Source organism: Loxodonta africana, chromosome 4, assembly GCF_030014295.1.
Source record: "Loxodonta africana isolate mLoxAfr1 chromosome 4, mLoxAfr1.hap2, whole genome shotgun sequence".
Classification (NCBI taxonomy): Eukaryota; Metazoa; Chordata; class Mammalia; order Proboscidea; family Elephantidae; genus Loxodonta; species Loxodonta africana.
In genome coordinates, this window is record NC_087345.1 from 35032401 (window position 1) to 35045757 (window position 13357).

The window sequence follows — 13357 nt, forward strand, 5'->3', positions numbered from 1 at the left end:
AAGTCTCCTACTATAATTGTGGAGCTATCTCACTTTTCAATGATGATAGAGTTTGTTTTATGTATCTTGCAGCTCTTTCATTGGGTGCATAAGTATTTAATATGGTTATATCCTCCTGGTATAAAAAAAATAGTGTTTCTTTAATCATTATATAGTGTCCTTCCTTATCCTTTGTTGTGGATTTAAATTTAAAATCTATTTTGTCAGAAACTAATATTGCCACTCCTGCTCTTTTTTGATTGTTGTTTGATATTTTTTTTTTCCATCCTTTGAGTTTTAGTTTGTTTGTGTCTCTAAGTCTAAGGTGTGTCTCTTTAGGCAGCATGTAGATGAATCATGTTTTTTTTTTTTTTAAATCCATTTTGCCACTCTCTATTGGTGCATTTAGACCATTTACATTCAGGGTAATTATGGATAGGTATGAATTTACTGCTATCATTTTGCTGTCTTTTTTTGTGTGTTGTTGACAGTTTCTTTCTCCCACTTAATTTTTTGTGCTGAGTAGTTTATCTTCACATAGTCTTTTCCTCTTCTTTGTTGTTGTTGATTTTGTTTCCCCTGAGTCTCTATTTTTTTTTCTTGTATTTTATTTTGATGTGTAGGATAGTTTGTCACCTTTGTAGTTACCTTAATATTTACCCCTATTTTTCTAAATTTAAACCTAGCCTTTATTTCTTTATATCACCTTGTCTTCTTCTCCATATGAAAGATCTATGACTACATTTCTTAGTCCTTCTTTATTGTTTTAATGTTGTCTCCGTTTCATAATAACATCTCCATTTCTCTGTTTTGAGTTTTTTTTTTTTAATCTTGATTTATTTTTGTGATTTCCCTGTCTGGGTTGACTTCTGATTGCTCTGTCTAGTGTTCTAGTCCTGGGTTGATATATGATATTATTGACTTTCTAACAAAAGAACTCCCTTTAGTATTTCTTATAGTTTTGGTTTGGTTTGTATAAATTCCCCAAACTTCTGTTTGTCAGAAATGTCCTAATTTCACCTTCATATTTACAAGACAGTTTTGCTGGATATATGATTCTTGGCTGGCAATTTTTTTCCTTCAATGCTTTACATAAATCATTCCACTGCCTTCTTGCCTGCATGGTTTCTGCCGAGTAGTCTGAGCTTATTCTTATTGACTCTCCTTTGTAGGTGACTTTTGGCTTATCCCCAGCTGCTCTTAAAATTCTCTCTTGGTTTTGGCAAGTTTGATTATAATATGCCTTGGTGACTTTCTCTTAAAATCTACCTTATGTGGAGTTCGATGAGCATCTTCGGTAGATATCTTCTCATCTTTCACGATATCAGGCAAGTTTACTGCCAACAAATTTTCAACAATTCTCTCTATTTTCTGTCATCCCTCCCTGTTCTGGTATTTCAGTTACTCGTAGGTTATTTCTCTTGATAGAGTCCCACATGATTCTAAAGGTTTCATTTTTTTTTTCAATTCTTTTATTTGATTTTTCTTGAAATATATTGGTGCCACATGCTTTACCTTCAAGTTCACAAATTCTGCCTTCCAGTTGCTCAGTTTTGCTCCTCTGACTTTCTACTGAGTTTTCTACTTCTGTGATTTCATTGTTAATCTTCTGAATTTGATCTCTGTCTGTATATGGATTTTTCCAGCTTACTAAATTTTTCATTAAATTCCTGAATAACCTTTTTAATTTCTTCAACTGATTTATCTGTGTGTTCCTTGGCTTGTTCTGTGTATTGCCGGATTTCCTTCCTGATGTCTTGAAGGATTCTGTATATTAATCTTTTGTATTCTGCATCCAGTAATTCCAGGAAGGCACTTTCATCTAGAAGGTCCCTTGTTTCTTTGTTTTGAGAGCTTGTTGAAGCGATCATGGTCTGTTTCTTTATGTGATTTGATATTGACTGTTTTCTCTGAGCCATCTATAAGTTATTGTATTAGTTTATGTTTGCTTACTGTATCAACTGGGTCCGGGTGGGTACTGTATCCTAGCTTCTTGCTTTGTTTTGTTTTGATATGCCCAAATGGGTTGCTTGAGTGAGCTAGCTTGATTATTTTGAAGCTCTGACATCCTGTCACCAGATGGCTAGAGTTGTTATTAGGTGTATCAGTCTAGAAGTCCATTCAGTTTTCTTGTATGACTTCAGCTCAGGTGTCCAGGTAGCTGATCATCAAGTGTGTGGTACAGGCTCTGTCCTACAGTCTTAGAGGAGCAGGGGTGATTGGTGTAGGTAACAGTATCTGGTTGCAGCGGCTCTGTCCTACAGTCTTAGAGGAGCAGGGGTGATTGGTGTAGGTAACAGTATCTGGTTGCAGCAGCAGGTCATGCTCTGAACAAGGCAAGAGGCTAAGAATCATCCCCCAGATGTCTCGGAGGAAAGTGCATTCCTATTCCCTAAAGCATACAGATGGGTGGATTCTGCATATGGACTATGGGCACACAAAGTTTTTGGTTGTATGGACTGGGAGGTACGAGTTATCTTTGGACCCCTCTTGGGGGTGGCTGGGTGACCTGAGTGGAACCACCAATCCTTAGGCCCCTCATGTGGGTAGATGAGGACCCTACTTAATAGGCAAAGCGGTGTCAGACATCAAACACCCAACTCTCCACCACATAGCTGAAACAGTTGCAGTCTGTCAACAAGGGCCTATTCTCCTGAAATAGGCCCACACAGGTCCATGCAGAGGGGAAAGGTGCTCAAAGTCACAGACTGTTTATGTTTGGACAGGAGCTACTTCTGTCCTGAGCTCCCCAGGTTAGTGGAGCTAGCAAATTATCTTTTCCCCCAACTGCAAATTTATTCCTTTTCCAACGCCAGGAGGATGGCTCTAGGTGCTCAACAGGGCCTATCTCAGGCACAGGGAAATCAACAGCCACTGAAGGCCACTTGGGGGTGGGGGGTGTTGTAAAATATACGCAAGTACTTAGCTTTTGCTGACAGCACCGTTCTCTCGTTCCAGAGGTATGTGTAGGCTGTACAGCTGGCTGCTTCTCACTGATGAAACTGCACCGAATGCTAGTACCAGCCCACTGCAGCCACTCCTGGGAATGGTGCCTGAGGGCTCCCAGTGATTCAGGTCCAGTAACTCCTCTCCGCTTCTAAACCGTCTCTTCCTCCCCCTGCTGCTCAGTTCATTTTCTAACTTTGCCTTTGATGTTCAGGGCTCCAACTTGTCATAAATATACTCATTTCATTTGTTTTTTCAGGTCTTTGTTGTAAGAGGGCTTGCCAGAAGCATCTGTCTATTCTACTATGTTGGCCCCGCCTCCTGAAATGTTCTTTTTGACGATGAATGTAACACCATTCCTCTTCAAGTTGTTGTTCCTGGCATTGTAGACCATATGATTGTCCAATTCAAAATGGCCAATGCCAGTCCATTTGAGCTCACTAACACCTAGCATATTGAATTTATTCCTGGAGCCCCTGAATTTCAGACCATTGACTTTAAGCACCCACATACTATATAACTCACATGGTTGTTTACTAGGGCTCTCACTTAATACTTTCAACTCCTGCCCAAGCAGTACTCCCCATCTCAGTAAATGAAAACCTTTTTATTACAGTTGCCCACACTGAACACTCTGGTCATCTGGACTTCTGTGTCTTTATCCACCTCCAAACCATCATCAGCAAATGCTGTCATCTCCACCTTTGCAATATACCCAGAGTTTGACCACTTTCTCACTCCTCTACCACTACCCCCACACCATTATCATCTCTCACTCAGATTATTTGCAATGGCTTTTTAAATTTTTTTTAATTTTGATGAAAATATACACAACAAAACATTCACCAATATAACAATTTCTGTAAGTCTAATTCAGAGGCATTGATTATATTCTTCATAGTGTGCAACCACTACCACTGTCCTTTTCCACATATATCACCACTATGATCATAAATTCAATTCCCCTGATGCAAAAACTCTCTCCTGGTAACCACTAATATTCTTTGGTTTCTATATATTTGATTATTTCATATACATGAGATCAGTATTTGTCCTTTCGTAACTGACTTATTTCACTCAACATAATGTTTTCAAGGTTCATCGATGTTGTGGCATGCATCAGGACTTCATTTTCTCTTTATCAGTGAGGAATATTCCACTGTATGTATATACCACATTTTGTTCATCCATTTATCTGTTGAATATTTTGGTTGTTTCCACATTTTGGCTATTATGGAAAGTGCTTCAATAAACATTGGTGTACAGGTTTCTGTTTGTGCTCCTGTTTTTGCTTCTTCTGGTATATACCTATGGAGCGGTCTTTTACCTACTCTCCCTATTGAGGTTGTTCCTCAGATCTTTACAAGACTCAATTCTCTCAAAGCTCCAGGGCAACAACATCTCCACTTTGTTTTTTTTTACTGCTCTACTCCCATGATTAGAACAGCTCCTACATTCAGTAGACACTCAATAAATATTTTTGAATGAATGGAAGTATAATTTTAATAGCAAAATGCAAGAAGGTTAGAATAGAAAAAGGCCATTGACTAAGAAGCAAGCAAGAAATTACTGCTAATTTAACACAGGTAAGATGAATTCTACAGAAAATGAACTGTTAATTTTGAATTTTACCTGAACCCTGTGATACTGGAAAACAGTGATGGATAAAGAAATCCTTCCACCCTTCCTGTTCAGGAAATGGCTTACTGCAAACAATCACCTTTCCCATGTGACTTCTCATATGATAAGACTTATGATGCCCCCTTGTTTATACTTTACCCTATTACAACGAATGGTAATGATGTAGCCATCATATTGAGGAATAAGCAATGTAAGTTTTAGTTCATTACTGAAGTAACGAACATAGTATATGTATATATAATGTCCGTTTATGTGAGTAATTTTCAAGACATAGCTCACTCATTCCCCAGGTTCTTTTAGGTCCTCCAGTTTGAATCCAACCAGCGTGTATTGTGTCTGTCAGCTTCACTCCTCACGCACAATATCCCCCAGGCAAACTGACTTGCTACCTCCTTCTATTCCTTTATCACAGTCCACAGGGTCCAAGATCTGCCTAAAGCAAGTATCACCCAACGGTTTCCAGATCATCATGAAAACTGAAGCAGAGGAGAAGATAACTCATCCTGATTTAATTTACACTTTAAATATAGACTCTAGTATTCATTTTCAAGAATGATGCTTCAGTCATCTAACTTAAAAATTCAAATTAAGCAAGCCAGGTAAACTATCTCCTAAAGTCAAAAACAACTAGAAAAAATGGAAGAAAGTTGTCCCCTCATAAAAAACAGAAGAAATTTGAACAAGACGTTTTTTCCCTATTTTTAAAAATTTTATTTATTTTAATGTTGTTGTTGAAAATACATCAGCAAAACATATACCAATTCAACAGTTTCTACATGTACAATTCAGTGACACTGATTACATTCTTTGACTCATACAACCATTCTCTCTCTCCTTTTCTGAGTTGTTCCTTGCCCATGAACATAAACTCACTGCTCCCTAAGGTTCCTATCTCATCTTCTAAGTAGTTGTTGTCAATTTGATCCCATACAGATAGTTCTTAAAAGAATATAATGCTCAAGGCACATATTTTTTACCAGTTAATCCGAACTATTGTTTGGTTTTAAGAAGGCTTCAGGGGATATTTTTGGTTTAAGACTTAAAGATTATCTCAGGGCAATAGTTTCAGTGGTTCATCCAGCCTCCATGGCTCCAGAAGGGCTGGAATCCATGATAATTTTAAATTCTGTTCTGCATTTTCCCCCTTTCGATCAAGGTTCCTCTATAAGATCCTTGATCAAAATGTCAAACAAGACATTCTTAACTCTTTGACATAAAGTATATAAATCAAAAAAAGATCCCAATAGGATATAAAGAGAAATCATTTTGATTAAGAACATTAACTAAAAATTATTAGGCCCAAAAGTCTAAGAGATAAGGGAATAAAATTGTCTAACTAGACCACCCATCATAACTATAACAAGGATCATGGTACAGTATCCCTAAGCCAAAATTCAATTGTAAAAATCTACTCCAAAACTGTATTCTATCCCACATAACATTCTTTTATTCCAGAGACATGGCCATTTTAAGCTGGGCCCTGACATATCAGGTCTCATAAAGCATGCTGTGAGCTATAACCACTCTTAATGAAGAGGTCTGGGGTAACGAAGACTTATAAGCACACTTTCATGAAAGTGTTCCCTAAATTGCAGGAAAGGAGCCTTCAAACGCAAAGTAATGGCTTTGAATCAAATAGGCAGGATTACCTTTATCTTTCCAGGAGCTTTACAGCCAGCAGGTACTGTGGAAGGCATGTTTTTTCCATGTAAAACCTGAGACATTTCATAAAAGGCTTCAGAAAAGAATCCTAAATCTATAAGGACTTCTACCTTTAAAGGAAAGGAAAAAATTAATGAGATTTTAAATTAAACAATTTGTTTCTCTTACAAAATTAAAATTTTAGAGAAAAATCATCTACTTTCTAAGATCCAAAATTCCTGCTTAACATTGGTAATGCATTATGAATTGATGTTTATTAAATATGGATGGATAGAGATGCATGTTTCTGTGTGTAAGCCAGTTTATGTGGACCAAGAAACTAATAAAAATAGCAGGAAATTATTACAATTATATTACAACAGGCAATGTTTATCAGAAGTTTACTTCATCAGAGGCACATACAAAAATATATGATAGGCATGAAAAAGTTCTGAAAATTGAATTTGTTTTTTTGTTCTCATGGTTAACTATAGTATAAAAACAATAACAACAACAAAAAACACATCTAATGTTCTCAAAGGTGACATCTTTGTTTTTCAACACTTTAAAGAGGTCTTTCGCAGCAGATTTGCCCAACGCAATGCGTCTTTTGATTTTTTGACTGCTGCTTCCATGAGTGTTGATTGTGGATCCAAGTAAAATGAAACCCTTGACAACTTCAGTCTTTTCTCCTTTTATCATGATGTTGCTTATTGGTCCACTTATGAGGAATTTTGTTTTCTTTATGTTGAGGTGTAATTCATACTGAAGGTTGCGGTCTTATGTTCATCAGCAAGTGCTTCAAGTCCTCTTCACTTTCAGCAAGCAAATTTGTGTCATCTGCATAATGCAGGTTGTTGATGAGTCTTCCCCCAATCCTGATGCCACGTTCTTCTTCATATAGGTCAGCTTCTCAGATTATTTGCTTAGCATACAGATTGAATAAATATGGTGAAAGGATACAACCCTAACACACAGTTTTCCTGACTTTAAACCACGCAGTATCCCGTTGTTCTGCTTGAACAACTGCCTCTTGATCTATGTACAAGTTTAACATAAACACAATTAAGAGTTCTAGAATTCCCGTTCTCAATGTTATCCATAATTCGTTATGATCCACATACTTGAATGCCTTTGCATAGTCAATAAAATACAAGTAAACATCTTTATGGTATTCTTTGCTTTCAGCCAGGATCCATCTGACAACAGCAATGATATCCCTTGTTCCGCGTCCTCTTCTGAATCTGGCTTGAATTTCTGGCAGTTGCCTGTGATATACTGCTGCAGCCGCTTCTGAATGATCTTAAGCAAAATTACTTGAGTGTGATATTAATGAAATTGTTCCATCATTTCCACATTCAGTTGAATCACCTTTCTTTGGAAAAGGCATAAATATGGATCTCTTCCAGCCGGTTGGCCAGGTAGCTGTCTTCCAAATTTCTGGGCATAGATGACTGAGCACCTTCAGTGCTGAATCCGTTTGTTGAAACATTTCAATTACTATTCCATCAATTCCTGGAGACTTGTTTTTCACCAATGTCTTCAGTGCAGCTTAGACTTCTTCCTTTGGTACCATTGGTTCCTGCTCATATGGTACCTCCTGAAATGGTTGCACGTCGACCAATTTTTTAGTGACTCTGTGTATTTTTTCCATCTGTTTTTGGTGTTTTCTGCAATCATTTAATATTTTCTCTTTAGAATCCTTCAATATTGCAACTCGAGGCTTGAATTTTTTCTTCAGTTCTTTCAGCTTGAGAAATGACAAGCATGTTCTTCCCTTTTGGTTTTCTAATGCACATTTCATTATAATACTTTACTTTGTCTTCTCAAGCCACCCTTTGAAATCTTCTGTTCAGCTCTTCTACTTCATCATTTCTTTCGTTTGCTTTAGCTACCCTATGTTCAAGAGAAAATTTCAGAGTCTTTTCTGAGATCCATTTTGGTAAACATGTTGGTAAAAATCTTCAGTTTCTTTATCTTTGGCCTTAGTGGTTGGTGTGTAAATATGAATAATAGTTGTATTAACTGGTCTTCCTTGTAGGAGTATGGATATTATTCTATCACTGACAACACTATACTTCAGGATAGATCTTGAAATGTTCTTTTTGATGACAAATGCAACGCCATTCCTCAAGTTGTCATTCCCAGCATAGCAGACTATATGATTTAGCAATTCAAAATGGCCAATACCAGCCCATTTCAGCTCACTAATGCCTAGGAAATCAATGTTTATGCATTCCATTTTATTTTTAACGATTTCCAATTTTCCTAGATCATACTTCATAAAATTCCACATTCCGATTCTTAATGGATGTTTGCAGCTGTTTCTTCTCATTCTGAGTCATGCTGCATCAGCAAACGAAGGTCCCAAAAGCTTGACTCCATCCATGGCACTAGGGTTGATTCTCCTTTGGGGAGGCATCTTCCCCAGTTGTCTTTTGAGTGCCTTCTAACCTGAGGGGCTCACCTTCTGGCAATATATCTGGCAACATTCTGCTGCTATTTATAAGGTTTTCACTGGCTAGTGCTTTTCAGAAGTAGACCATCAGATCCTTCTTCCTAGTCTGTCTTAGTCTGGAAGCTCAGCTGAAACCTGTCCACCATGGATAGCCCTGCTGGTATTTGAATACCAGTGACACAACTTCCAGCAGCACATGCAACCCCCAGAGTATGACAAAATGACAGAGGCATGGGGGAATGCATATTTAGATATATTTAAGCGATACATGAAGATATAACACTATGAGAAACAGTAGAAGGTATTGACAAAATGCTATTCTCGAGACTGTGGTCAGAAAACCTTCTCTGAGGAGAAAACCTTTGTAAGCACATTTGGGAATGACTTGAGAGAAAGAACCATGTGAAAATCTGGGGGAAGAGCATTCTACTGAGGGGACCACGAGTGCGAAGGTCATGAAACAGGAGCAGTCTTGGAGTCTTGGCATGCTCAAGGAGCAACCTGTGTGGTGGAGATCAAAGAGCAAGAGGAAAGGGATTAGGAGCTGGGTACAAATGATGGCCAAAGAAGATAGCATGGAGCCTGTAGACCAGGGTGAGGACAATGAATTGTATTTTCTGTGTAACTGCAGATTTTTGAACAGATGGAAGCCCTAACTTAACTTATATTTTGAAGACATCTAGTGACCTTGTAGAGAATAGAGAAGGGTAAATGTAAAAAATATAAAATATAAACATACATACACATGTGTATAATTTTATTAAACAACAAAAAAAAGCAAAATCTATTTATCTTCAACATATCTATCCATCTTACTCTCTCTTTTCCTTTCAGCAGTATCTTAGGAATCTCAGGGATGTATGAACTTTAAAGAACCTAAAAAGAAGGTAAGTTAGGGAATAACAGGATGTGAAAATATCTTGAAAACAAAACATCAAAGGTCAGGAGAATATTTTTAATGGAAAGGAGAAAATATTTGTCTATGGAGTTGTATACTTTGGTCCTGCTAAAACATCTTGGGCTTTAATATCTCCAGTTCCATATAACATCAAAGTTGGCACTTAGACGTATGAACTCTTTCAGTCAGTAGATAAACATTTGTTCATTACCTCTATGAGGAAACACTTATCCATATCTGTCTTGGTTAGTCTCATCAGATCCTGACTATATTGCTCTATACAAATTATGTCCAATGCTCAAGCTTATCCCCTGGTTTGAGTTTACTGCACCAATCTGACCATTTGAAAAAATGATGATAATAATGGACATAAATTTTCAGTAGTGACCAACACTGTGAACACAAACAAGCTAGATGGCAAAAAGAATGACACATTAATCAACCCTTCACTCACACAAATACAGAACTGTCAGTACCCTTTCTCGGAACATTTGATATGTTAAGAGTAATAAATCTTTAAAGATGTTGGTAGTTCTAAAGTGAACCCATACCAGCTGATCACAAAGACGTCTTCAAAATTTCCCTGAAAGACACTTGTGCACTATAGAAACCTAACAATGTGATCTATTACTGTTCGATTTGTCAGAAAGCTTCATTGCTTGCTATTTCCTGACTATGACTTTCTCTCTTCTCACTCACTGATCCAGTTTACTTCATAAATGTCAGACAAACCCTACTCATACGGGCTGTAAACTTCTGTACAATCCATCACTTGCCCTTTTTCATTGATTCTGTCAAAACACTAGTCCAGTTTTTCAGTCTTACTATGCCTGTAAGATCCCACTTCTATATTACTCTGCTCCTAACACTGTTATCAGGTACATCTGACCACATCATTTTCCTGATCAAAATTCTATAATTAATGGATTAATGACCCCTCCCAACTCAAGGCTACAGACTAGAGTCCACAGTACTTCAGTGGCTTTTAAAGCTATTCTGGGATAAAAACAATTGCCAAGTTCTAACAATCCAATAAAAAAAAAACAGTCATCTAGCAAAGGTTTGTTCCAGATAATATCTTTCATTGCCTTTCTGGATCTCCTCCTATTAGTGGTCATTGCAATAAAAGATACAAGGTGGCCAAGCATCTGGCCTCTTGGATGACAGACCAAGCTAAATCTGTAGACCAATTGTAATTTCACAATCTCCTAATTTCTGTCACTGTCCAACGCCCACATTTTGTCTCTTGCAGTTTGGAATTTAAGGCCCTTCATATCCTATGCCCCTGGTATTCTCATGTTATCTTTTACAACTTGGCCACACCAACCTCCACTCCATACCATCCCATTGAACCATGCCTGCCCCCTAAACAAGTCAATACTTTCTTACCTCTTCATCTTTCACACTATTGTCTTTGTGAGAATTTTCTCTTCCTCCTCTGTTCTGCTCAGTTAATTTTACTCTTTTCAAGCTGAAATCTTACCTAGTTATTGAAAACTAAACACTCAAAGTTATTTCTCCCTCCTTAACTCCTGGAGACCTAGTGTTCATCACACTCGTTTGAAAATTATTAAGTGGCAGGTGCATAATTTGCTCTTATGTATGTACCTCGTCTCTCTTCCCACCTTTTTACTTCCTTATAAGCAAGGACCTGTATTACATTTCTTTGTATTCCTAGCAACTAACACAATCTTTTTAAATAAAAGATACTCAATAAATATTATTTTAGAGTTAAATCAACAAATATTTATTACATATCTTCTAGGTGAGTTCCCGCTAAACACTAAAGAGAGCATGCAGAGAATGTACTTTTGATAAGTCTACAGATTTTCAATTAGGTTTAATAATTAATTGCTGAGCACCAAATTTATTAAGTTTTTAGTCTAGACTCTATAGGGAATTAAAAGATGAGTAAGATACAAGTCCTGCCTCCAGAAATTTTGCAGTCTTAGAGAGAGAGAGCGGCCAAAAAAAACAAAGAGAAAAGTTACATGCACTTAAAAACAAAAAGTGTTGACAGAATTCAAAAGCAAGAGAACTTTTAAGAACTCAGTAAACTAGAAAGGGTGATCCAGAAATTTTCATGGCTGATAACAAATTATCTATTTACTCCAGAGTTAAAATATCTTAACAGTTAGTGCCAGAATTCCTACTAGGAAACTTAATGTCCTTATTTAGAAATATAAGGGTCTGGATGGGAAAAGCAGTTCAAAGGGAAATCTAATTTTCTCTAACAAGAAAATGGGAAGGATTTGGGGAAGGAGGGTGGAGGGTATTTCAAAAAAGGAGGAGAAGGGGTTAAGCCAGTTGTGTGCTAAAACACACTCACACTCAGTTGCAAGAGCCAGCCGTTTATATCTTGTGACAACTCTGCATTCAGTGACATCTAGTTGGTAGCTTGAGGTCAGCCATAGTAGGGATGTTTACACCACAGAAACTACAAATGCTACAAATTAGGGTGGTGGCAGTTGTTTTTGAGAGCCAGTTGTGAAACATTTACCAACACACAGCTGATTAAGCCATGCGATAACAAGCAAAAGCTTGAGATAGGGGCCAAGGAACATTTTAAGCCCAGGGATGTCAAATATTCTGTTTTACATTATTTGTCCTGCTGCAACTTAAATCTCCCTGTCTTCCCAATTTTTAGTAAAGTCAACTATAGAAATAATGCCTTTGGTAAATATGTTGTGTGTAATTATGTGTGACATATGAGTGTGTGTGTGTGAAACACAGGAGAGGGTTGAATGCCATATTAGAGTTGATGAAGTACAGAACAGGAAGCAAACTTGCTGAATGTTGAAATGATCCACGAACCAAACAAATTCACGAAATGTGGGAGCTTGCAATAATGGGTGACTAGGAAAGTGGGCAGAGAAAATGGGAGGTACTTGGGGTTCCCACACAACATAGGGTTCAAGCCAATTGTACATGAATCTTCAAGGCAGAGAACCTCAGCCAACTTCTGGGTTAAATAATTAGTTATTATTCTATTGCTGCTTGTCTTGTTAATTCAATTCCTCGGCAACAGAAAATACTTGTATACCATGATATATATAAAGATTCTTAGCAATAAATTCACAGAACCTTCAGAAAACTGGCCCATTGGTCTTCACCAGGAAGTCAGTCTCTCGAGAAGTGTTGATTTCCAGAATGACTGGTGTTGAGTGAGCCTCATCTCCAGGTATAAATATTCCTTACCTTACTGTGGTCCAAGCATAAAATTATTAAAACTTTGTACTAGCTCTTTCTCATATTTTATTATGATAATGGATTATTTTTATATAAATATATATTACCATGTTAGTATCAGCTTTTTGTGATAAGTATAGTTTACTATGTTAGAACCCAATTAATGCCTGACAATATCCTTACAAGTTTAAGAATATCAAATGTCTTAAAAGCTTGTGATATACCTTGAGGAGTCTTGCTTCTATGCTTCTGACTATGTCTTGGCAAATTCCAGAAACAAAGTATTGGTACAATGCAAGGAGAGGCAGAACCTACCAGGAAAAAATTCTTTGTTTTAAAACATATTTTATCAAATTAATAACTTAATAATCAAATCTAGCCAAATATTAAATAACCCAACCCCACATCAAATATATATATGAACGTATTTGATATATATATGTTAGGGATTGACATTTCATGTTAAGAGAATACTGTTTGTTATAAGTGAAATGATCTGCCTGGCATATGCTTCATAGTTTTATCAGAATTTTAAGATGTTATCAGGGACGTACAGTTCTAAGAAGGTGCACTTGGTATCCAAGTCCCTAGGTTTCACATCTCTT

At 37.1% G+C, this 13357-nt stretch overlaps 1 protein-coding gene across 2 annotated transcripts in view; it reads right to left on the bottom strand.

Annotated features, from left to right (window-relative positions):
• CFAP54 (cilia and flagella associated protein 54) overlaps positions 1 to 13357 on the bottom strand; it is a 462482-nt gene that overhangs the window by 199834 nt on the left and 249291 nt on the right. For both annotated transcript variants that reach the window (XM_064283706.1, XM_064283705.1), the window contains 2 exons: positions 12977 to 13063; positions 6216 to 6338 (listed from right to left, as the gene is read on the bottom strand). In XM_064283706.1, the coding sequence (XP_064139776.1) occupies positions 6216 to 6338; positions 12977 to 13063 (210 nt within the window). The remainder of the gene's footprint in view (positions 1 to 6215; positions 6339 to 12976; positions 13064 to 13357) is intronic.